General features: G+C 37.2%; 5 protein-coding genes and 1 long non-coding RNA gene across 10 annotated transcripts; 4 read left to right on the top strand and 2 right to left on the bottom strand.

Moving 5' to 3' along the window:
• The first annotated feature begins 1,322 nt into the window (after positions 1-1,322).
• Positions 1,323-4,724, top strand: LOC125597650. The gene is made up of 2 exons (XR_007331865.1): positions 1,323-2,916; positions 3,006-4,724. It is a non-coding gene; the product is annotated as an uncharacterized LOC125597650 (long non-coding RNA).
• A 1,911-nt stretch (positions 4,725-6,635) lies between these two features.
• Positions 6,636-9,223, top strand: LOC125597648 (formamidopyrimidine-DNA glycosylase-like). 5 transcript variants are annotated; one of them, XM_048772257.1, is made up of 10 exons: positions 6,639-6,936; positions 7,009-7,060; positions 7,133-7,190; positions 7,269-7,337; positions 7,410-7,535; positions 7,716-7,766; positions 7,925-8,002; positions 8,125-8,224; positions 8,540-8,574; positions 8,672-9,223. In XM_048772257.1, the coding sequence occupies exons 1-10, from the start codon at positions 6,708-6,710 to the stop codon at positions 9,035-9,037; spliced, it is 1,164 nt and encodes a 387-aa protein (XP_048628214.1). In that variant the 5' UTR covers positions 6,639-6,707; the 3' UTR covers positions 9,038-9,223. The 5 variants fall into 5 exon arrangements, with proteins under 5 accessions (XP_048628212.1, XP_048628214.1, XP_048628211.1 ...); XM_048772258.1 differs by lacking the exon at positions 8,125-8,224 and adding an exon at positions 8,287-8,389 and having other exon boundaries at positions 6,644-6,936; positions 7,269-7,319; XM_048772256.1 differs by lacking the exon at positions 8,125-8,224 and adding an exon at positions 8,287-8,389 and having other exon boundaries at positions 6,645-6,936.
• Positions 7,773-11,085, bottom strand: LOC125597649 (cis-3-alkyl-4-alkyloxetan-2-one decarboxylase-like). Its single transcript, XM_048772259.1, has 11 exons — positions 10,787-11,085; positions 10,628-10,703; positions 10,468-10,553; positions 10,297-10,390; positions 10,142-10,218; positions 9,930-10,057; positions 9,791-9,862; positions 9,619-9,689; positions 9,315-9,534; positions 9,177-9,234; positions 7,773-8,024 (listed from the first exon to the last, which is right to left on the bottom strand). Exons 1-10 carry the CDS (start codon positions 11,051-11,053, stop codon positions 9,195-9,197), a joined length of 1,131 nt encoding a protein of 376 aa, XP_048628216.1. The 5' UTR covers positions 11,054-11,085; the 3' UTR covers positions 7,773-8,024; positions 9,177-9,194.
• Positions 11,086-13,024: 1,939 nt separating this feature from the next.
• On the top strand, positions 13,025-15,693 carry LOC125597647 (protein FAR1-RELATED SEQUENCE 6-like). The gene is made up of 2 exons (XM_048772253.1): positions 13,025-13,371; positions 13,514-15,693. Exons 1-2 carry the CDS (start codon positions 13,342-13,344, stop codon positions 15,482-15,484), a joined length of 2,001 nt encoding a protein of 666 aa, XP_048628210.1. The 5' UTR covers positions 13,025-13,341; the 3' UTR covers positions 15,485-15,693.
• Positions 15,694-18,234: 2,541 nt separating this feature from the next.
• On the top strand, positions 18,235-19,989 carry LOC106445723. The gene is made up of 2 exons (XM_048772260.1): positions 18,235-18,532; positions 18,802-19,989. Exon 2 carries the CDS (start codon positions 18,814-18,816, stop codon positions 19,771-19,773), a length of 960 nt encoding a protein of 319 aa, XP_048628217.1. The 5' UTR covers positions 18,235-18,532; positions 18,802-18,813; the 3' UTR covers positions 19,774-19,989.
• On the bottom strand, positions 19,799-21,682 carry LOC106445722 (PTI1-like tyrosine-protein kinase At3g15890). Its single transcript, XM_013887338.3, has 4 exons — positions 21,422-21,682; positions 20,995-21,142; positions 20,642-20,904; positions 19,799-20,571 (listed from the first exon to the last, which is right to left on the bottom strand). Exons 1-4 carry the CDS (start codon positions 21,463-21,465, stop codon positions 19,971-19,973), a joined length of 1,056 nt encoding a protein of 351 aa, XP_013742792.2. The 5' UTR covers positions 21,466-21,682; the 3' UTR covers positions 19,799-19,970.
• Between the last annotated feature and the right edge of the window lie 2,333 nt (positions 21,683-24,015).

Raw genomic sequence — 24,015 nt, 5'->3', positions numbered from 1 at the left:
TACTTCTCCCAATTTCTCCTTAAATCCTCAGATGACTCTTCTGCCTGAGAATTCTCTTCACTCAGTTTAGAGCCAAGATTCTCAAGATGCTCGACATGGACTTTCTTTCTGGGATCCTCCTCACTCCAGCCAATTCTCCACTTTTCCATTATCCTTACCCGAAACCGCAACCAGATTAAAATCTTCCAACGAGACAGAGTAATTATTCAACTCGTTTAACAGATTTGATACAACATCAAATCCAGTACCTACGGAACCAGGTTCTGTACTGGCTTAAATCAAGTTCCTTTCCATTAATATTTTGTTTGTTTGTTTATGCAACGATCCATTTTTCATTCATCTGAATCCGGAGTCTATTGATTCATTCTAATTTCTAAACATAACATTTGTGTCTCTGATAGTTGGCGGCATGAGCAATATTGAGAATTTAAGCATGGACAAAGTAACGCAGAGTTGTAACAAGGAACTGAGCTAATGATTTTAGCAAAAAAAAAAAAAAGAAGAAAAAACTGAGCTAATGATGACAATTTTTTTGCTTTCTTTGTGATATTTTATGTATGCCACAACTTTATTATTTTTGCTGATCTCCTTTACATCTAAGCTCATAGCTTTTCTCCAGAAACATTAAGGCAGTTGTGTGACTTTTCTAAAAAATAGCAAAAACTAAACTGGAAATATTGGACGTTTTACTTACTTATTTCTTCAAATGAACAATTTATTTGAGTCTGAACCACTCATGACTCACTTAGTCATTTGAAATTTAATCATTTCCTTGTAGTTGTAACCATGAGTCAACATTTTCATTTCTTTGTGGTTCTTCGATTTAATTTTATACTAATTATAGGATTAATATCGGTTAGTAATTTGCCAAATGTGTATACTTTGATTTTTGACCAATTCCTGACTCACCTTGTCATTGGAAACGACTCACTTCTTAGTATATGATATGAGTACGCATAATCCATACATATAATACTAATTGTTGATACAGATCGATAATATATACTGCTGACGAAAATATAAAAATGCTAAACTGAATTTAGATAGCTGTTGTGATTTTCTAAATGTGTATAGTGTACATACTATTTTTTTTAATTATTAATTGGATCAACCAAACAAAACTACTAAGATATAATATTTGAAATGTACATATAGGTGGGCATGCCATGAAATATAGCTATTAGAAAATGAACTGTTTTATTGGTTTTTAGATCAAGCGTTAGGTCTACTACATGAAAGTCTAGCTCATAAGTCCCATTTTGATAGTAATAGTAAATACAAATAAATAGCATATATACTTACATTATTTATTTTGTAGACCTAGAAAGAATTTATTTTTAGTCCTTAGGTATGCACGATCGATGAAAAACATACTATTGTAATTCCTTCCATTCTTTAAAAACGATTTCTTACATTAATTAGTGGCCAACTAACAATTCACATTTTGATTTATATAGACAGAAAAGCCTTCTCTCTCACAGTCTGACATTATCTTTTTGCCACTTCTGGTGTATATATACACATTAAGTTCTCCTCACATAATCACCATCTATATCACTGACTTTTTAAAACTTCTCTCAAAAGATAAACTTACAATCCTGAGTTTATTAAAATAAAAGTTAGTCGATCATCATAACATGGCGGCTTCTAGTATGCATTTTCTCTTCATTTTTGCATGTTTTGTTTGTTTGTTTCTTGTTCTGCTGTTATATCTATTACAAAAGAATGATATCAAGTTGTGAAGTTTATCATTTTGTTTCGCATAATTCTCTCCCTTCAATTTTCTTCTGTTTCACGTCACCTTAGAATGGAATAAGTACACATGCAGACTATATAAGTTATTCTGATAAAACACATGGCATCTGGTTTGGTTTTTCTTCTATACGCACTCTGTATATGTTATTTAGGCCATGAGGTCTACGATTCTCTTGTTATATAACATTGTAAAGTCTACATTAGATGACCATAAACAAATCTTCTCAATTTTCTTTGGCGGCTCTATACCTTGTATCATACGTTTATCTCGAAATGTTACTGTGAATGTTGCTTTTTGTCATTTTTATTAAAATGTGGAATATATATTACTCTAAAACATTTTGTTTGGTATTAACATTTCTGTTGCTAAAATCTTCGCAGGTAGTAGTAGTAATTCAATTGGAACTGAAGATGGATATGTTTTGGAGCCGCAAGGAGAGCATAGAGTCACTATAGTTTGGCTGCATGATGTGCATGAAAATAGCTATAAGTAACACTATATATCACGTTCCTTGTCTCATATCGTTGCATATATTCCTTTGTCTTTAAGGATCAAAGAAATTTCTTCTAATCTAATTTATCTGTTTTATGTATTAACCATTCAAACTCCACTTTGTCTATCTTAACTTATTTGTACTTTTTTTTTGTGAAGAAACATATATATTTGTACTCAAATTGTGCTTTTTCATTGTGTATCTGTTCTGTTTTCAGATCACTTCAGATTGTAAGAAGTCTAAATCTTCGAAATGTAAGTATCAGTGAACATAGAATGCTAATAATAAACCAATTAAAGCATGGTTGTTTTAATAACATTGTACAAAAAATATTTTATGCATAGATCAAATGGATTTGTCTGGATTCTGGTACACGTGTTGATGTATTTTCACCTGGAGGTGGAGTGCCCACAAATTCCTGTAAGATCACTTGTGTTATATTTATCTTTCCTTGCTCTAAAACTTCAAAAAATACATTTTTCATTTTTTATACAAAAAACCCCAATATTTGTGAGGTTAAACAATTTAAATAGTTGGCAAGACCCTCTTTGTTGAATCAGGGTGCAACGTGGGTATGATTACCGATACTACGCGCAAGATTGTCGGGATGAGTTAGATTCTGCCGCTGTACGTGTTGCTAACATTTTATCGACAGAACCAGAAAATGGTATATAATATAGAGAGATCTATTTACACCTAACATTGCTACATTATATATTATCAAGCATATTAATCATTAGGCGCTTTTTCTTTTAGTCATAAAAGGAGTAGGAGGTGTCGGCCAAGGTGCACAAGTAGCTCTGAACTTTGCAAAGTGGAACGCCGTTGGAGATCATACGATGAATATGCGACTTGTAATAGGGATAAACTCTTGGTGTGTATATACTCTTCTAGTACTCATGTTAATATTTAATTAGTTATTATAACTAAAGTTAGATATAACATGTTGACTTCACCCAGGAGAATACCTACCAACAGGATAGATTATGATTTTGGGGCTGCAATTCGTTCTTCATGGCAGTCAATCCTACTTATACGTGGAAATCGTATGTGTATAATGTTAATTTATATATTTGTTTTTCGCAATAGATAGACAAGGATCATGAGATATATATAATAATAATAATAACTCTTTGTGATTGTTTTGTGTTGCAGTCGAACCGAGTATTCCTTTATACTTTGCAAAAGAAACTGCTGTCTCCCTTATAGATGATGGATTTGGAGAAGTTTCGTTTGTACAATTCCGAATGTATAAACATACATTAACGATTTTACTTTGCTTTGTTCTACCATTTTTGTTTGAACACTTTGTGTAATTAGGTTATGTCATTGTGCAGGCTTGGTCGTGAAATCACTGTGAACGTACTGAAAAAGGTCGAAGTCTGGTTGAACGGGAAGCTTCCACTCGATCCAAACTAATATCATCCATGAACTGTTATCTATTTTTTTCAGTATTTTCGTTGCGCTATTTAGTGAACTAATGTCGTTGATATTTTCAACATTACTAATAAAACTGCATGAAACAGACTCTACAACTTATGATATTTCCATGAGATTGTGTTCCTATTAATTTTTTTTTGACAAAATGTGAATTCATTTCAATAAGAAATGGCAAAGAGGTACAAGCAAGCATGAACCTAAAGCTGCAATTAAGCAAAGTTCTATCAAAGAGACCCCAAAAAAAGATAAAAAAGCCCCTTCGATACAAAATAGGTTTAGTCTAAATCATAAGAAACAAACTAAAGCTAAACTAGGAGATCATAAGATTAACTATTGGCCATAGGTAGACCAAGAAGCAACTAATTCACTGTAAACTGCAAATGAGAAGACTGGTCTTGGGTATGGATGGAAACGGAGCAATCCCGGGGATACTTTGACGGCAACAGGCGGAGGCGGATTGACGAGCCGGCCCCGGCTATTACACTAACAATGAGACCAGATCCAGCCAAACCAGAGACTTTGCGAAGGAGAAGCTGTGAGTCCAAACTAACAGATGAAAGACACTCGATGAAGAACAAGGGCTCTTGAGGAGGTAGGCGGAGGTTTATCTCCCGACTCCGGCCACTTCCTCGGAGGAGATAATGCATTTCAACCGTCAAAGAGGCAGCAACACCCACCCAAAGCTTCATTCCCAGGCTTGAAGAACGGGAGCAGAAGCTCCAAACAAACACGGCAAGCGACTGAGGATGCTGTAGAGTAACCGCAACGAAGGGTCTGAAACAGGGCCAGTCCCCGAAGCCCCAAAGAACCAACAAGCAGCAACAAGAAACAACACATCCACGGATAACCACCGTGATAAGCTAACCCCACAATCTTAAACAGAGGTTCTCAGTGGTTTCCTCCACACCACTTTCTCACAGAGAAGAGAAGCTCTGAACTTACCCGTGAGATAAACCGACGGAGATGAAGGAGCACGAAGCTAATCGAAGACATGAAGGAGGCAGCGACGCACCAGACTGCCATCGACGCCTCAGAGAAACTAGATCTGGCCCAGATCTATCGCCTGTGAGATAACAAACTAAGTCCCACATTGGAGAATTAGACAAGGAATGTCTAATATATAAAGAGATGTCTAACTCTAATAGTACGAGGTCTTTTGGGATAAAAACCAAAAGTAAAACCATGTGGGCTAACCTCTAAGGCCCAAAGTGGACAATATCGTACTAATCGGAGAATATAGAGTTGGACACGGGATTTAACAATCCCAACAATTGGTATCAGAGCGGTTGACGAGAAATCTGTAAGAAAGACCGAAATACCCTTTGAATGATGAATGAGTGATGAATGGGTATCCTATGAGTTAGGAATGAGAGATGTGTAGCAGATATCGAGTCAGAAGATCCTGGAGATCAGTTGTGGGACACGAGATGAATGTAATCCTTAGTTTGAAGGGGAGAATGTGAGATAACAAACTAAGTCCCACATTGGAGAATTAGACAAGGAGTGTCTAATATATAAAGAGATGTCTAACTCTAATAGTACGCGGCCTTTTGGGATAAAAACCAAAAGTAAAACCATGTGGGCTAACCTCTAAGGCCCAAAGTGGACAATATCGTATTAATCGGAGAATATAGAGTTGGACACGGGATTTAACAATCCCAACATCGCCTTCACCCAAGAGAGCAAGCTCACGGAACCCTTCAACACAACCAGTAACCGAGACCTCGTCACTGCTCCAGAGGGCCACAGACACCCGCGAAACCCCTTTTAAAACCGCCGGAGAACCACCGGAGGAGATCCAGAAACAGTCAACATGTCGGACGGGTTAATGAGGAGAAGAAGGGGTAAGAGGAGGTAACCAAGACAAAAAACTAAAAAGGGGTGACCGACGACAAGGAGAGTCGCCAGTCACCGGAGGAAGACGAATAGATTTGGTTTTTTAGGGTAGAGAGGTTTTTAGAGATAGAGAGAGAAAAAGTTTTTCTTCGTACCAACTTAGTTTTTACGTATCTAGGTTACTCTGTTCCTATTAATAAAACTGCATGAGATTGTCACTTTTGGTACAATGGACTTTTTTTTTGTAGTTGAGATTCTATTTATATTGGAAGAAATATCAGTTTATGTATCATCTAACTTGATTTATTCCTGAATTTCTTAAAAATCTTTGTTCGTTTTTTGATAAATAAATATGTTTTAAATACACTAAAGTTTTTTTTTTAAACGAAAGACTATGGGCAATTGTCAATAATAGCACCTTTTGAAGTTTATGTCTCAAAAATAGCACTAGAAGAAGAAAGTCACAAAAATGACATTCATTAAAGGGTAAAATATCTCTAATACCCTTGGTTTAAAATTAAATAAACAAACAAAAATAAATAAAAATAAATAAAATAAAAATTAAAAAAATGAAAAAAAGATTTTTTTTTTATAGTTTCAGATTATATGTTTTCAGATTCGAAATTTTTATAATTTTTTTTTTCGAAATCTTTTTTTTTATTTTGTTTTTCAAATTTTCTTTTTGTAATTTAAAAATACTTTTTAAAACTATTTTTAAAATTTTTATTTTTTATTTTAATATTTTTTTTTATAAAATTTTAAACCCTAATTCCAAAACCCCACCCCTTAACTCTAAACCCTAAGGTTTGGATTAATTAACCCAAGGGATATAAGTGTATATTTACCTCTTTAATGAAACATATTTTTGTGACTTTGAACCTTGAGTGCTACTTTGAGAACATAAACTTGGTTTGGTGCTATGCTAGTCTTTTTCTCAAAGACTATTATACAATAAACTATTTAAAAAGTAGTTTCGAGCCTAACAACACATTTAAGAGTAACCAAAAATCAAAAAAAAATTCCATAACTCATCTTGACAAAAAAAAAAAATCAATTTGAGAATTAGCCTTAGATTAGTAAAAAAAAGTAACAAATAATAAGTTGCTTATATTAAACGAGGAAGAGAGCAAAGACTAATCGGAACCAAAAGCGCGCCAAGACCAAAACCCTAAATTGCGAACGATGCCAGAGCTGCCGGAGGTAGAGGCGGCGAGGAGAGCGATAGCGGATAACTGTGTCGGGAAGAAGATCAAGCGAGTCCTCATCGCCGACGACAACAAAGTGATCGATGGAATCTCGCCCTCCGATTTCCAGAAGTCAGTCCTCGGGAAAACCATCGTCTGTGCTCGTAGGAAGGGCAAAAACCTCTGGCTCGAGTTGGATTCTCCGCCCTTCCCTTCTTTCCAATTCGGTAAATTCACCAAAATGGAGCACTGTTCATAGTTAAAAGTCTCGACCTTTATTGGTTTTGGGGTTTGTTCAGGTATGGCTGGTGCTATCTACATCAAAGGCGTTGCTGTTACTAAATATAAAAGGTGAATGGGTTATACATTGTTTAGTTCCTATGGATTAAAGATTGATGTTGTGTATATGCATTGTTTGTATAGGTCTGCTGTTAAGGATTCAGAGGAGTGGCCTTCTAAGTACTCTAAGTTCTTTGTTGAGGTTGGAAAAAAGTCTTGTTTTTAATTGATTACTGACTCGAAGATGTGTTCACTACTTGCTTCATTTTGATGTTTGCAGCTTGATGATGGTTTAGAGCTTTCATTTACTGACAAGAGGAGATTTGCCAAAGTTCGGCTTTTGGAAAATGTATTAACTCTTATCTTGCTTGCTTTCTTTACTAAGCTTGATCTTGTGGTTGGGATGTTTGTGCTATTGCAGCCCGTTTCTGTGCGTCCAATATCAGAGCTTGGTCCTGATGCATTGTTGGAGCCTATGACAGTTGATGAATTTGCCAAAAGCTTAGCTAAAAAGAAAATAACCATCAAACCTCTCCTACTTGATCAGGTTTGGAGTTTGTTTCATTTTTCTTTCTCACTTTCCTCTTGGCTTCTATGCATCTTTCAGATCTTTCGTGTCCTTACTATTATCACAAATAACATTGAATTTGGATACTGACATAACTAAGCCTGCAATAAACTTGAAATGATCTTCTGTGTGATTGAGGGTTTTCCTCTTCTTTTGCAGGGTTTCATTTCAGGTATTGGGAACTGGATTGCCGATGAAGTTCTGTACCAAGTAAGCTGAGCTTTAAGCTATTAAAATAAACTACAGATCAAATGAATCATCTATGCAACCACTCATTTGATTCACAAAGTATTCACTTTTTTTGTACATTTTACGATTTGATTTACATGTTGTAGAGTGTTAATGCTGCTTGTCTTTCTCTTTCGCAGGCAAGAATCCACCCATTGCAGACTGCTTCTAGCCTCTCCAAAGAGCAATGTGAAGCCTTGCACACATCCATCAAAGAGGTAATACTCTTAACACCATTACCTACAAAACATGGGCATAACAGAACGATCTGTTAACTTGCATATTATGCATTGTACATTTGGGACTTAGAGAGAAAACAGAAAGAAAAACAAATTTGTAGGTTATTCTACATGCGGTTCAAGTCAATGCTGATAGCAAAGAGTTTCCTGTTGAATGGTTATTTCATTTTCGGTGGGGGAAAAAACCTGGGAATGTTAATGGTAAGCTTTTTCATCCACCTATGCATAGTTTGATGAAGAGACAAACTGGGGTTTTTTTGCAGGTGATAGAAAAAGCTGTGGAAGTTGATGCAGAGAGTAGTCAGTTTCCTAGTAACTGGATTTTTCATGCTAGGGAAGAGAAGCCAGGAAAAGCTTTTGTTGATGGTCTGAGCCCAGTTCATTATAATGTTTTGATCTTTCAAAACCTCCAACTTTAGTTGATAATCCACATAATAGTTGGCTTAAATGTCATGACAATGATTTTTTGATGTAAGAGTATGTGATTGGTGATGATGTCTGTTTTGGTTATTGCAGGGAAGAAGATTGATTTCATCACTGCTGGTGGAAGGGTAAGTGTATCTAATACATTGTTAGGCCACTGTTGGGTGTTTGATTCATGTGGTGAACTGAAGAAACGTTTGTGTTTGGGTTGTTTTTCTTCTGTAGACAACAGCTTATGTCCCAGAGCTGCAGAAACTCTCTGGGAAAGATGCGGAGAAAGCAGCCAAGGCTAAACCGGCTAAAAGGGGTGGTGCAAAATCAAAAGAAGACGATGAAGAAGAAGAATTGGAGAAAGAAGATGATAGTGCTAAACCGAAGAATCAAAAACCTAAAGGTCGTGGTAAGAAGCCTGCACTGAAAAGAAAAACAAAAGATAGTGAGGATGAGGACGATGATGCTGATGGTGAAGAAGATGAAAGTGACGCTGAAGAGGAAGTTGTGAAACCCAGAGGCCGTGGTACGAAGGCTGCGATTAAGAAGAAACCTGAAGAGAAAGCTGGTAACAAGAAGCCGAAGGGAAGGAGAAGTTAAGAAGCCATTGACTGACTCGAAGATGTTTATTTTTTTTTGTAAGGATCTTATATTACTTGTTGCTTCCATGTTTGCGACGATGTACTACTACTACTACTAGTACTAGTTATATTAGGTGCACTAAGGCGTTGTCCATTACCTTGTTCAACTTTGGAAGTTAGAAAAATGATCGAAGGGCAGCAACTACTTTCTCTGGCCTGTAGACAAAAAGTTTCAAAAATTTAGGAATATTTTGTAGAAATCAAAGTGAAGAAGAGCAGTGTATCAACAAACATACCAGTCTTCCTGAGGCAAATGGCCAGCACCTTCAATGAGTCGAAGCTTGACATTTTGAGGGTTCTGTTTCTCAAACTCCTCTGCTATAGACTGAGAGAGGTACTTATCAGCTATTCCCCAAGCCAGAAGCGTTGGCTTGTCCCAGCTGCCCGATGAAAACCCATTTGCAATCTGACCCAAGGTGTCTCCGAAGTTGATCTTTTTAGCAGTCTCGAGAAGTGCTAGTACATCAGAAACTCACAGTGAGATGTCTCTTAGATGAAATAATCATAAGAAACGAGAGTAATGTGGTTTGGAGAGGCTACCAAAGCCAGGCCCTCCGCTTGACAAATATGGTAGACGATACACATCAGCTTTCTCATTCTTCAAGACGTATCTATCAACACAGATAACAAAGGCAAAGACCAGTTGAAGCACACGCATTTTAAAGCAAAAGTAAGAGAATACAATCCACAGAAAAGATAATGAGATACATACGGGCTACCTCCTTCAATGAACCGCTCGGCCAAGATAGCATTTTGGCACGTGAATTCACCAAAGAGGGGAATCCTGCATCAGAGTATGACTGTGAGAGGCAATCAATCATATGTAGCACAAGGCTGACACAAAGAGCTACCTCAGCTGCTTAAACAATCCAGGAACTGGGGATGAAACCGTCAACGGAGTATTAAGGATGGCGATTTTCTCAATCTTGCTTGGATTCTTCAGTGCCCATGTCAAACCATAAGACCCTACAAGAAATCCCTTGAGAGAGAGCACAACAAATGCAAGCATAAGTTACAAGTAAACCACATTATCCAGAAATGAGATCAGCACACACATCCTAACCTGAACAACGAGAAAGAAAGGAGACTTGATCTCCAGCGTGTCCAGCAGTTTATCAAAGGCCTCATGGTACTCTTTCTCTGACAAAGATTTCTAAACTTATTAGAAAACAATGAACCATGTCTTCTTGATTATGAATGGTAAATATAAACAAACACCTGTGTAATTAAAACCATATCCTGGCTGAGGTTTGTCACTGAATCCGAATCCTATCCAATCAGGTGCGTAGCAATGAAACCCAAATTCTGACATCTATTGGAAACACACAAAGAGATTGAGACAAGGATTCATAATATTTTAAAGAAGTAAAGATTTGAATGTAGTAGCACCTCAGACATGACAGTACGGTAACTAAAAGACTGAGTTGGAGCTCCATGAAGAAACACAACTGTTCCTCTACGACTCTCCTTTGATCCTGTCGGAAACAAACAAGTGTGATCATCAAACTCTTCTCGAAACAAAGAAGACAACACACAAAATCTAGCTTACCAGTTTCTCTCACAAACCATCTAAGCTTCCCTGATTTGATTGTGGAACCAAACTCTCTTCCCTTATCTTCTGTCCTCTAAAACATAACCAACACATAGAGAGTTTAAAAGCAAACTCTCGTCTCAAAGTATTCAACTTTCGATAGGTTTGCGAACTCACGTAAAGCATCTGACCGACGTTACCGTCTTCAGCCGGAGACTCCGGCAACTGAATTGCGCTCCGGCTAGACGGATTGTCTGTGACGAAGCCAAATGGGTTGAAAGATGGATCGTCCTCGGGAACATTCCTGCTGCTCCCCTTCTCCGACGTCGCTTTGACGACGGACAAGCGGAGTCTAGACGGCGTGGCTCTGATTCTAGAGGCGGAGGATTTTGTAGGAGAGAATGAGTGGAGCAGAGGAAGAGGAGAGAGCAGAGACAAAGGCATTTTCCTTTTTTTGTTATTCTTCCAGTGGACAAGCGTATTTCCTCTGTTTTATATGTCCGTTATTCTTTGAAACGACATCGTTTATGTTAGATAGGGGGTAAACTATTGAAAAACGTTTGGATTGTTTCTGACATTTAACAAAACTATAAGGGTTCGATTTCTACGGTGTGTGTAAGCGACATCGTTTTCATGGCACGTGGTTTTCAAAACCAACCTGTGTGAGAAACCTTTTTTCTTAATTTTTTTAACAACTATTTTTATTTATTAATAAAAAGTACATACAATAACCAAAAATACATTGAAAAACATAATCTGAAAAAACACAAATATCCAGAAAATAAAAACTGAAGATACTCTTCTAGACGAGGCATTGTCATCTGAGTTTCAAACAAATTGACTTTGTCAGTTTGCTTCTGCATATTCACCGTTGATCCCATTCGATTTCCATGTCTGGTTATCATCCGAACTTTGTATCATAACATAATCACTGCAAATACCAAATCTTTTTGTTTTATAAGATTGGCCAACCCCAAATTTGGATCTAGAAATATCTTTCCATAAAAGAACCCAATGTATTGGTTCTATTGAAAAAAATAAAAATTGAAGTTGCCAATTCTCCACGACTATACAAACATCAGAACATCTGTTGAATCCTAAATCTGGTAACATAGATTGGAACATATTAACATGAATAATTAAGAGATTTAGGGGCCAACTGTTTCGTTAATATGAAGTGTAAGTTACAAGCCGAAAAGAGATATAAATAAATAAAGAACTCGTCGTCAAAGCTATCTCTCTCTCTATCTATTTCTTCTTATCTCTGTGTGTATCTCCCATCCTCTCTATTTCATTCAAATGCTCTCTCCCTTTTATACAGTCTTCATTCTTCCTCCCTTATCTTTCGTAGTGGGATGTTAGGGGATTGGTTCGGCAATTATCATTGTACTATTACTTGCATAGGTTCGAGTTTACAATCGGCAGTTTGTACAATCTATGTTCCTAGGCATCTGTTCCTTGCGTGCGTCGGAGGAACATCGAACTATTGGGTCGGTGTTACTGGACTTTCTTTATCGAGTTTGAGTCTAACTCGCTCGTGGGCCGGAGTCCCATCTCCAACAACATCACCTACAACAAAAGAAGTATATCTTCAGTTTCAAATTGTTGTCTCGTCATCTTCAAATCATCATAAAAATTTTCTGACAGATTATCTTCTATCAATATAAGAAAGATGAAAGCACAATTAAGATAGCGTCTCACAAATTTTGGAATATATTTTTCCAGAATCTGATTCAAAAACCGTAGAGACTGGCGAATCATGGTTATAAAGTCCACGTCAGAGATAGAAGATATGTAGTGGATGTAACCAATGCCACATCTCACTTGGATCAAATATCTAGCATTTCCGATAGGAGATCATAATAGATCTAGAATGATCCATTTACAAAACAGATCACAAGATATCTCCAGAATCATCAATGGTGTGAGAATCAACCAAAGAAACGATGATGTATTCTTCATTGAACAATTCTGGTGAAAAGAACAAAACGTAATAAGAAAAAAATGGTTAGTGCAGTGGTGTTGGTACAGACTCTCTCGCTCTTTATCTTTTTTCTCAGCGCTTAAGACTAGGCATTATGACACAAATGGTAGAAGCAATGAGAAAAGTATGAATTAGGGCAGAATAATATCATCCCCTTTCTGATCGCAGAGAGAACAAAACAATTTAGAAATTTTTTTTCTCTTGTCAACGAAAACCTTTATTTATATGTCCGCCTGCTAAGAAAAAAATAATTGTAGAATTAGTAGATAATCAAACTGAGGATAATAAAATCTATAAACTTTTAAATTGTAGGTTTGACATTTCACAGAAACATAGGGTTTTTAATTCTCTTTTATCTTCGAAATGACTTCGTTTCTTGCAGAGAGGGTAAAAACTTACACATTTGAAAATGTATACGCCTATTTTGATATTTAACAAAACTACAGGGGCTTGATTTTTAGCTGTGTTCCGAAACGGCGGCGTTCTACAATCGCACGTGCTATCCAACCTGTGACAAAACCCTAAGATGAGTTGTTCTATGGAGATGCTAGAGTCACCAGTCGAGCCCCAAATCACCTTCACCCTCAGAAAGAAGAAGACTTAACTACCCAACCGCCTTACACAACGGTCAATACCCGCGCAAAACTCACTCCCGGGTCGGATCTCCCGTCCGGATCCACCCTGACCGAGATCAAGTTTCGCGATTCCCCTCAAGACAAATCGAATAAAGACAGGAACTTTCATTTCAATGGAGAGAAGTGATTCTGGCGATGTAGATGTATGTGTCTTCCAACAAACTCATAAACCCTTTCATTTGTTAATAACGATTATTATGCATCCCGGATCGTGTTTCTAGAAGCTTGGTTTTTGATTTATTGGTAAAGTTTGTAGCTTTACCACCATTGATGTTGTCTTAACAGGTACAGGCATCTTCTTATTTACAAACCGATGAGACCCACGAAAGAGATGATGGTGGAGAAGCTGACCATGAGATCGATGATGTTGGGTTCACTCAAAACGAACAAAGAAAGAGTGAACACCAAGAAGAAGAGTTTGTTGAGGGCAAAGAGTTTGATGCTCCAGCAGTTGGTATGGAGTTCGAGTCATACGACGATGGTTACAACTACTACAACTGCTACGCCAACGAAGTTGGGTTTCGTGTAAGAGTGAAGAACTCGTGGTTCAAGCGGCGTAGCAAAGAGAAGTACGGCGCTGTGCTTTGCTGCAGCAGCCAAGGCTTCAAGAGGGTTAACGATGCTAACCGTGTGAGGAAAGAGACGCGAACTGGCTGTCCTGCGATGGTGAGAATGAGGCAGGTTGATTCCAAGAGGTGGAGGGTGCTTGAAGTCACGCTTGACCATAACCATTCGCTCGGTTATAAATCTGTTAAAAGGACTGGGACCAAGAGGAAGTGCGCAGACTCTTCTCTTAAGCTGTACAAGGCTCGTGTGATGGATGTTGGAAACAGTGTGATCCCAAACTCGGCTCTGAAGAAACAGTTTCAGAGCTCTTCTTCTGATGTGCTCAACCTTAGAAGAGGAGATTCATCAGCTATCTACAACTACTTTTGCCGTATGCAGTTGACAACCCCAAACTTCTTTTACCTGATGGATATAAACGATGAAGGGCAGCTAAGGAACGTGTTCTGGGCGGATGCTTTCTCTAGAGTGTCTTGCAGTTTCTTCAACGACGTCGTTTTCATCGACAACGCTTATATATCAGGAAAATTCGAGATTCCTCTTGTGACATTAGTGGGAGTGAATCACCATGGGCAAACTACTTTACTTGGATGTGGCCTTCTCGCTGGAGAGACGGTAGAGTCTTACCATTGGTTACTCAAAGCATGGTTCGGTGTAATGAAGTGTTCTCCTCAGACTATTGTTACAGACAGATGCAAGCCTTTGGAGGCTGCGGTCTCCCAAGTGTTCCCGAGATGTCATCACAGGTTCAGTGTGGCGCATATAATGAGGAAAGTACCTGAGAAGCTAGGTGGGTTGGTTAGCTACGATGGCGTGAGGAAGGCTTTCACGAAAGCAGTGTATGAAACGTTGAAAGTTGTGGACTTTGAAGCAGCTTGGGGGTTTATGGTTCACAGTTTCGGCATTGTCGACAACGAATGGCTACGTTCCTTGTACGAGGATCGAGCTAGATGGGCTCCTGTTTATCTCATTGACACGTTCTTCGCCGGACTCGCTACTTGTCGTCCTGGAGAGAGTTTGAGTCCCTTTTTCGAGAGGTACGTTCATAAGCAGACACCGTTGAAAGAGTTTCTTGATAAGTACGAGTTAGCTCTTCATAGGAAGCGCAGGGAAGAGACTCTAGCTGAGTTAGAGTCTCTCACCTTGAAAACAAAGTGTTCTTTCGAGACGCAGCTCTCGAGAGTCTACACTAGAGAGATGTTCAAGAAGTTCCAGGTAGAGGTGGAGGAGATGTACTCGTGTTTCAGCACGACGCAGGTCCACGTAGACGGGCCTTTGGTGATCTTCCTTGTGAAAGAACGTGTCCAAGGAGAATCCAACAGAAGAGAAGTCCGAGATTTCGAGGTTCTGTACAATAGGTCAGTGGGTGAAGTACGGTGCATTTGTAGCTGCTTCTACTTCTATGGATACTTGTGCAGACATGCTCTGTGTGTTCTCAACTTCAATGGCGTTGAAGAGATCCCTTTGAGGTATATTCTACCGCGGTGGAGAAAAGACTACAAACGTGTCCACGCGGCTGATAATGGTTTTGTGGATGGCACGGACCGGGCTCAAAGGTTTGATCAGTTGTATAAAGGGGCTCTTGCGGTAGTTGAAGAAGGAGCGGTTTCTTTGGATCGTTATAAAGTGGCGATGCAAGTTCTTGAACAGTCTTTGGATAGAGTTCATAGTGTAGAAGAAAAGCAAGACTAGTGTTTATAGAAGAGAAGGGTTTTGTGAAACTTATATATCTGTATATAGAAAACTATTTGTTCTTCTTTTGCTGTAAGAAAGCTGTAATAATATATGCCAAGAGGCATGAAGATAGAAACTGTAATAATATAGATGATGTTTTAGAAGGTTTATTTTGTTTCAATTTATATGAAGTTTTGAGATTTTAAGGAAGTTTTGAGATTTTCAAATTAATTTTAATTTTATTGGAAACTGTTCAACCAATTAGATTTTACAGTGTTTTTTATAATTGGTTAACTGATTTTAAAATTATATCTTTAAAATATTTTTCTAGAGAAATATACTTTCTTAATCTTTGTGCACTATTACAAAACATCAAGTATTATGAAACGGAAGGAGTATTAAAGTTGTTGAAAGTACTTTTGTTTTTGGATATTTTTTCTTCAGTTTAGTTGGGTAAGTTGTGTGTATTAAGTAATAATTCTTATTATCCTTATTATGTTTGTTATATGTTTTTATTTTATTTTTAAACTTGTTGCTTTTACCGGACTTTTGAAACAAATACATAAAGACCTGTAGAAATAACTATAAAATGAGTGAAAATTCTGAGTGTTTGGACTTTAATGAGTTTTAAACGAATTTATGTATTTTTCATAAGAAGACAATAGGATTGATTTATTTACAATAGACATGTAATCTATTTTCATAAGATAAGAGGAGTGAGCATGTGGAGATGTTGTTGCCGCCTTTGAATATGTCGGGATTGTATCTCCTGGTGTGGTTGTGTTTGTTTCTGTTTTATTTGATGGGTAATATGTAAACAAAAATTATTGTCAGTTGTATTTATCAGAGTTCGTAATTTACTCTGCTTTTTTATTTAGGTAATTTCACTGATCTTGGTTGTCGTCTTCATCTTCTTCGTAAGCATCTGCGAAAGTAATTTTGTAAATTGGTAAATAGCTGGCCGTGTAGTTTGTATTTGTTTAGTTGACTCGATGTATGTGTCGTTGAGTTTTAGTTGAGGTGATTGGTTTGGTATATTTGTTTTGAAGTATATTTGTAAGATTATACAAAAAAAAGATAGGTAATGATTAGTCTTTTTGTGATTCTAGTTTTTGGTGTTTTGATTGTTTGGGTTGTTGTGGTTTCTTTTAAGCTGTAAAATAAAGGTTTGTGTAAATTAGTTTAATAAGTAAGAGAGATAAACAGACGACCATAGATCTTGGGAGTAAAATATTTTTGATTATTGATGTTAGCACAATATAAATAATAATATAAAGAAAATTGTGTGTTGATTGTTTCTTACGGATCAATGAGGAGACGGATAACGACTCGAGTTGTTTTTTTGGTGAGTCAGAGCCCTGGACATAACATATTTTTCAACCACATCTACGAGTTTAAATATCAGTTATGATATCAAAACATAATGTAAATCCATATACAATACGTTAATATACTTAAGAGTTCTAGGTTTGTGTTCGCAATCACTTGGAGATTGTCGAATAATCTAATTATGACTGGAGATTGATCTCAAGAGCACTTGTGACGACTTCATCAATAATAGTTGGTGAGATGAAACGAATGAGGAATGAATGATCAGTTATCTTGTACATGCTTGAGCACCTAACAACCTCAAAACGATCGACTTTCACAATGAAACCAACTTTCAAAGATGACATGTAATGATTAGTACGTCCGGCAGGATTAAACCCATGAATCATAGAATCTGTAAATAATAGAATCAGGAAATCAATTAAAAACAATTATGTTAAATAAATGTGATAAATTGAAGATTAATTTACCTTTTCATCGAGGAAGAGAACAGTGATTCCCATAAACTCACTATCTTTCTTGAAGTTCAGGGAATCCCAGAAGCGGAGGAGGCCAGAGGCTATGCTCTAACTACTACGTCCAAGATGGAAAGACTCGAAGGTTGAGTGACAGACGCCGGTGATGCCGGTTTGAGAAACTGGAGAGGCATAGAGAGACATTTTCTAGAAGATGAGAATTAATGAGTTCTGTGGATATATAGATTAGGTTCATCAAAGATGAGAATCATATATATAGAGTTTACAGAGAGACTACAAATCAGGAACATTTATGATCAAACGATTTAAGATGAGGAGATGAAGAGTTCACCGGTGAAAAAATAGATTACGAACAAATACACGGTGCAATTCTATAACTCAGACTTGTCCGAGACAATGATAACCCTAACTCATGTTAAACGATGATAGTTTACAAAGTGGAAAAACTATAATTGTTGCAAACTTGAATTTTTTTTCATATAACGTAATGAATCTCATTTAAAAATGAAACACATAATATACTTGTAAGCCTGACCCTCAGAGGAAGCCAAATAAGCAAAAGCTTCCGACTTTCATAAATATGTATTAGTTTTGGCCATCAATATACAAAATATTCTTTAGTTTAGTGATATAAATGTTAGTGTTTATATTTCAATTATGTGGATTCAAACCATGGGTTAAACATTTTTTTACACTTTTTTAAGTGGGACTCACACAGATGTGGCGCGCCGAGGAGTGCATGCAGATTTTAAAATTTCATGATTATGTATTAACACAAACTATTTGTATATGCATTAATCTTTTTTTACTAATGAGATCAGATGTTGATGGTAATTTAGCTATAGCTGATCCAAAATTTTATGGTCAGTTTCCGGTATAGTTATTATCCCTATGGGTATGGATGGGCCTGCCTTTAATTAAGCTTATGGGACTAATGAGCCTGTGTCTAACTAATTTCCAAAATTACAAAAAGAAAACAAAAATGTCTCCAGAAATTTGCGATTCCCTCTAATTAGGATAAAATTCAAGTTCACTTTTGGCGCAAAATCCCAGATATTTTGTTAGCCGGCGAGTTCGTAAACTTCCCAAGTTTCTCTGAATCAGTCGTCTTCTTCATATACATCTCGCGAATTGTGATACAGATTGTTTGATTCCTTCTTTAATTCGTGCAGCAGCTAGGGACTTCTTCTCCGATAATCTCTTCAGTTTCCGGGAAAAAAGTCCGATCAGAAGCAACAGATCTAATAAACTCTAAATTCTGGTAAGCTGATGAACATACTATTTGCTAAATTCTCGATTTTAATGGAGGATAGTCTTTCGCAATTTAACCTAAGTTTTGATAGAATGGATTCACTTAGCTAAATCGTTTTCAATTGACTGATCTCCGATGATAATCTGTCGATTTGGTAACCGTAGCTGCTTTTATATGAGAGGAACTCCTCGATAGAATCTGGTCTTCTAGTTTGGAGAATCTATTGAAAACATATGTTTGTGGCATTCACATTATTAGCTATTTCGTCTCTGTACCAGTGCTAGAGAGAGATGAAGTTCAAGGCGTTTCTCACTGAGAACGGAGTGAATCTCTTAGAGAGAAGGTTCCTTCCCGCGTTTGACAAAATGGGCAAGACCTGTTACCTCTTCCTCACCAAAGACCACTTGTTCTTCCTCCACAACCTTCTCAACGGCGACGGAGTCCAATGCATTGCTCAGTTCCGCATCGACGTCCTCTTCGACGACTACCGTATCTCCAGCCAGAACGACGACCGTATCGCCTTCTCCCTGGACGTTTCTCTTCTCTACCGTGCTGTCAAGAGCAGTGTCAGCATTTGCACTGAGTTCAGCGGCGGGTTGGCTTCCAATAGGCTTCAGATCAAGCTTGTGAAGAAGCTGCCTCTTAACTGTACGCAACCAATGCCCTTCTTGACGTTTGAGACTAAAGGGTATAAATCTGCTGTCATTCAAGATGTTCCCATCTCCAAACCGCTGTCTCGATCTCAAGTTGTGGAGCTTCAGACAGCTCTTGACTCTGCTCAAGACCTGCCTCCCACTCTCGTTCAGGTCCAGGACCCGAATCAGTTACAGAACTTTGTGGACCGTATGAAACATGTGGGCGATGTGCTTAATGTTACGATAAGCAAGCATGGTGATCTTCAGGTGCAGACCTCCACGACATTGATAAGGCTTGGCTCTGAGTTTCAGAGGCTTTCGGTTGTTGGAGAGAAGTCTCAGGCTCCTGCTGAGGATAGGAACTTGAGCGCTCAGACACGGTCAGAGAGAGCGATTGCAAGAGGAGATGCCCAGTCTGTGCAGGTGAGTGTTAAGCACTTCTTAAAGAGCCTTCAGTGTCACTTAACCAAACCAGACTCGGCTTTCTATGGAATTGCTCCTCAAGGTGCTTGCTTGACTGTCATCTTCCAGTTCTTGGTTCCAGGGACTCGCCAAACCGACAAGTCTATCACTTTGCATTGCAGGCTTCCTGTCTTGGATACAGGCTCCAACTAAATCTTAATGAGTGTTAGTAGTTTGCTTTTATCAAAAAGACTTTCCGTTAAGACCATATATGTACTACATTACACTCCCCTACAAGCTCTCAAGCATCAACAATTGAACAAAAAGAAAAAGAAAAACCAAAATCATATTCTTACAAAAGAAACAAAGAATGTGTGAAACCGAACAACAGACACTTTTGTTTTTTTTATCTACTCTTGTTCTTGTTTTTGATGTTGCTTCTCTTCAGAGATTTCATCTATAGCTTCTCCTGCATTGTTTCTATTGAAGAGTGGAGTACCTTCAAGATAAGTCATCTTCTCCTTAGATTCATTCATCAGCATCTCCACAACCTCAGACATTGTTGGTCTCTTCTCTGGCTCACTCTGAGCACACATAAGCGCAACCAAAACTACCTTTTTCAGCTCCTCTTCCACATACTTCCCATTCAGCCTTGGATCCACAATGTCGCCATACTTCTTCTCATAAACCAGAGGTAAAACCCATTCGGTAATACCCCTTGTTTGGTTTAGCCTCTCTATAGGTCTCTTGCCAGTTACAAGCTCAAGCAAAACAACACCGAAACTATACACATCTCCCATATATGTCCCTCTTCCTGACTCAATACATTCTGGTGAGAGATACCCAATGTTATTACCACCCTTGGTGGTTTTAGTAGCTCCATCTTCATCTGGCATCAGCTTACCATATCCAAAATCAGTAACACGAGCTTCAAATTCTGAATCTAGCAGCACATTGCTTGCTCTAACATCTCCATGGACTATCCGAGGTGTTGCATGATGGTGTAAGTATCTATACAAAATGAAAACGAATAATGAGTTTCCATATTTATATGAACGTATCTTGATTCTGGAGGACTTACGCAATAGCCTGAGCACAGGATACAGCGATTTTCATCCGCCTGGTCCAGTCAAGAAGTGACTCAGAGGAATGCAGACCATGAAGATGTGAAACCAAGCTCAGATTTGGCATGTACTCATAAACAAAGAGTCGCTCTTGTCCTTCCGCACAGTAGCCTCGCAGGCTCAATAGATTCTTGTGGCGAATACGTGCGAGAATCTCGACTTCTACAGCAAAATCTGTCTCTTCTCCGCTATTCCATGCCTTGAGTCTCTTGACTGCAATCTACAGACAAGAACATTAACTCATTATTAGAAATGAAAATCAAAGAGACCAATCTGTACAATGGACAAGACTTTTAAAGATCAAAGATACCTGAGATCCAGACGAGAGCTGACCCCAATACACACTACCAATTCGACCTTCGCCGAGTTTGTTATCATAATTAAAACTGTTCGTGGCTGCGTGAAGTTCCTTCAGTGTAAAAATCCTCCATGATGGTTCAGTCTTCACCTTCTTTCTCCTGTGTAACATCAAAACAAATAAAACATTAGTTTCTCACTTCCTCCTCCTCCTTATGATTGTTACCAAATCTGAAACTGACAGGGTGTTCTTGTCCGAATATTCCAACAACTAAAGAAGATAATTTGAACATGCATAGCCTCCTACCTAAACTCAAGCATTCTAAAGTATCTCAAAACCCAGATTAGGAAGAACACCAAAACCGATGAAACCAAGCGAAAGACTTGGGAAGAAACCCATAAACCAACAAATCAGTTGAGTCAAGATACACCCTACTTACCCATTAGATCCTTTTCCACAACAGAAGCAACAGTAAAACTGCATCTTTGAACAAACCCACACACACAAAAAAATATAGCTCCTTTCGTGTAGAGACTCTTCCTCGTTGATGCCAAAGAGAAAGAGGGTTAAAGCAAAAAAGGTAACGCCTCTTTTTTTTGCCTGGAGAATGTAACAGTAAAGCAAAGGAAACTCCTTTGGTACTCAAATCTCGTTGTAATGAACTTTTTTTTTTTTTAACTTCTTGAAGAAGAGAAACGAATATTTAGTATAGAATCTCTCTCTCTCTCTATTATTTAAAACCCGGTTGGCTTTTGTCGCCTTTGAATTTTAATGGGGATGTCGAGCTGTTTTTAATTTGAAAACTATTATATTATTAAAATATTAGTGTGAATGATGATTGTACATATCTACATATATATGGTTATTTAATAAATAGTATATTATTAAAAATAATTAGGTGTTATTTATATATTAAATTTATTATTTGAAATTTTAAAGCTTTGCTTTTTATGACCTGTTGATGATAATGGCTCATGACAACTAATCAATTTTTTTTAGTTATTTTATATGTGAAAATCCCAAGGTATATGTAAATTTGGTTATTAGAATCAAATTAAAAATATATAATTTAATGTTTTTGTATTTGGATGCAACATCTGAAATCTTAACATGTTCATCTAAATGTTATTCGTTTTCGTAGTTAGTATTTATATTTATATGCTAAATTTGTTAGTTTGTTAATTTAATAATATCAATTGAATGCTACTAATTAGAAATACTAAAAAGGGGTTTTTGCCAAAACTAACCCACAACTTGATTTTAATTCCAAACCTATACCCAAACTTGAATCAAATGCAAAACTAACCTAAAAGCCTAGTGAAATTACAGCTCAGCCCCTTGTGACCAAACAAAAAAACAGAAGCCATTTTTACGAATATAGCCCCAGTAAATCGTCTGAGTCGTCTGAGATGTTGGAAGTCGTCTGGACGACTGAAGTGTAAGTCGTCTGGACGACTGAAGTGTAAGTCGTCTGGACGACTGAAGTGTAAGTCGTCTGGACGACTGAAGTGTAAGTCGTCTGGTACCAGTTTATTTTAAAAATAATTTATAAATCTTGTAAAAAAATATTTAGATGCGTAAAAAATAAAAATCAAGTAATTATAAACAGTTTTAACTGATATAAATTAAGATATGATAAAATTGATTTGTTTTGAAGATATATGAGTGGAAGTAGTGAATCATGAAATACTTTGGTTTAGGAGTTTGGCAAACATATGTTGTAGTATTGTATGTATTGTTAGGGTTAGATTTTGGAAAACTAAAATGTTTTTTTCAAAAATTAGTTTTCACCTATATGTGTTTATTTCTGTGTATAGTAAACACTTTTCAAGTTTGATTTGGTTTTATGAAGTGTTTAATTAGATAATTAAGTTTAGGGGTTATGTTTAGGGTGTGGACGACTTATATTTCAGTCGTCTGTTAAATAATTTACCCGGACGACGTATATTTCAGTCGTCCAGACGACTTACTTGTAAGTCGTCTGGAAAGTCTTCTATTTTAGTTTCCCGCTAAAAATATTTAATTTCCCGCTAAAAATATTAAACTCTTCTGGACGACTTACATGTAAGTCGTCTGTTTTAATTTCTTCACCAGACGACTGAAATGTAAGTCGTCCAGGAAGTCGTCTGAGTCAAAAATATTTAATCTAATTGGATTTTTTGTCTCCCTATATAAAGAAAAATTTACACATTCTCTCTCCTCCTCTCAAATGGCTGCAACAAAAATGTAATGTTCATCATTCTAAAACTCTCCAACCTCTCTCTAATCTCTTTGACTTGAAAACACCAAACTTTATATGAATTTTTCAGTTTTGTCTCATGTATTTCTTACTAATCTATCTCTTTTGCAGGTTTTTAATCAAATGGTACTCATCTTCCACTAATTTAGAGGTAGATCTATTAATTTTAGATATGTATTTTTGTGTGTTCTATAAATGTAGATTTATCTAATCTTCCACTCATTTTCTCTATTTTTAAGTCATTTGAACGTTTTTGAATATGCAGGTTTTTCAGATCTGGATTTGATGTGCAGGTTTTTCAGATCTGGAAGACTTCTGGGACGACTTACCTGTTAGTCGTCTGGAAGTCGTCTGGAAGTCATCTGGAAGTCTTCTGACAAAGTCGTCTGGACTTCCAGGAAGTCGTCTGGACTTCCTGGAAGTCGTCTGGACTTCCAGGAAGTCGTCTGGACTTCCAGGAAGTCGTCTGGACTTCCAGGAAGTCGTCTGGACTTCCAGGAAGTCGTCTGGACTTCTAGGAAGTCGTCTGGATTTTTCTGAGCGTTTTGGTAAGTTCTTATGTCTGATTTTTCTTCATTTGGTAACTTCTTGTTGTATAAAGTTCTTACTTTTTTCCCAAACTAAAACTCTCCAAACCCACTCTAATCTCTTTGACTTGAAAACACCAAACTTTATATGAATTTTTCAATTTTGTCTCATGTCTTTGTTACTAATCTATTTTTTTTTGCAGGTTTTTAATTATTTGGTACTCATCTTCCACTAATTTAAAGGTAGATCTATTATTTTTAGATATG

Source organism: Brassica napus, unplaced genomic scaffold, assembly GCF_020379485.1.
Source record: "Brassica napus cultivar Da-Ae unplaced genomic scaffold, Da-Ae ScsIHWf_1509;HRSCAF=2106, whole genome shotgun sequence".
In the NCBI taxonomy this organism is placed as follows: domain Eukaryota; kingdom Viridiplantae; phylum Streptophyta; class Magnoliopsida; order Brassicales; family Brassicaceae; genus Brassica; species Brassica napus.
Note: the sequence above shows the minus strand (reverse complement) of the source record. Positions and strands in the feature narration are given on the sequence as shown.

What these genes read in the sequence shown, in the direction of transcription:
- LOC125597648 (XM_048772254.1), top strand. Translation starts at nt 6,708, where the DNA reads ATGCCAGAGCTGCCGGAGGTAGAGGCGGCGAGGAGAGCGATAGCGGAT. An exon ending in GCTGTTACTAAATATAAAAG is followed by an intron (nt 7,061 to 7,132) that starts GTGAATGGGTTA and finishes TTGTTTGTATAG; the next exon opens with GTCTGCTGTTAAGGATTCAG. An exon ending in CCGATGAAGTTCTGTACCAA is followed by an intron (nt 7,767 to 7,924) that starts GTAAGCTGAGCT and finishes TCTCTTTCGCAG; the next exon opens with GCAAGAATCCACCCATTGCA.
- LOC125597649 (XM_048772259.1), bottom strand. Translation starts at nt 11,053, where the DNA reads ATGCCTTTGTCTCTGCTCTCTCCTCTTCCTCTGCTCCACTCATTCTCT. An exon ending in ATATGGTTTTAATTACACAG is followed by an intron (nt 10,219 to 10,296) that starts GTGTTTGTTTAT and finishes AATCTTTGTCAG; the next exon opens with AGAAAGAGTACCATGAGGCC. An exon ending in AAGCGGAGGGCCTGGCTTTG is followed by an intron (nt 9,535 to 9,618) that starts GTAGCCTCTCCA and finishes CTGATGTACTAG; the next exon opens with CACTTCTCGAGACTGCTAAA.
- LOC125597647 (XM_048772253.1), top strand. Translation starts at nt 13,342, where the DNA reads ATGGAGAGAAGTGATTCTGGCGATGTAGAT. An exon ending in GTGATTCTGGCGATGTAGAT is followed by an intron (nt 13,372 to 13,513) that starts GTATGTGTCTTC and finishes TTGTCTTAACAG; the next exon opens with GTACAGGCATCTTCTTATTT.
- LOC106445723 (XM_048772260.1), top strand. Translation starts at nt 18,814, where the DNA reads ATGAAGTTCAAGGCGTTTCTCACTGAGAACGGAGTGAATCTCTTAGAG.
- LOC106445722 (XM_013887338.3), bottom strand. Translation starts at nt 21,465, where the DNA reads ATGCAGTTTTACTGTTGCTTCTGTTGTGGAAAAGGATCTAATGG. An exon ending in TGTGGAAAAGGATCTAATGG is followed by an intron (nt 21,143 to 21,421) that starts GTAAGTAGGGTG and finishes GATGTTACACAG; the next exon opens with GAGAAAGAAGGTGAAGACTG. An exon ending in TCCTGTGCTCAGGCTATTGC is followed by an intron (nt 20,572 to 20,641) that starts GTAAGTCCTCCA and finishes CATTTTGTATAG; the next exon opens with ATACTTACACCATCATGCAA.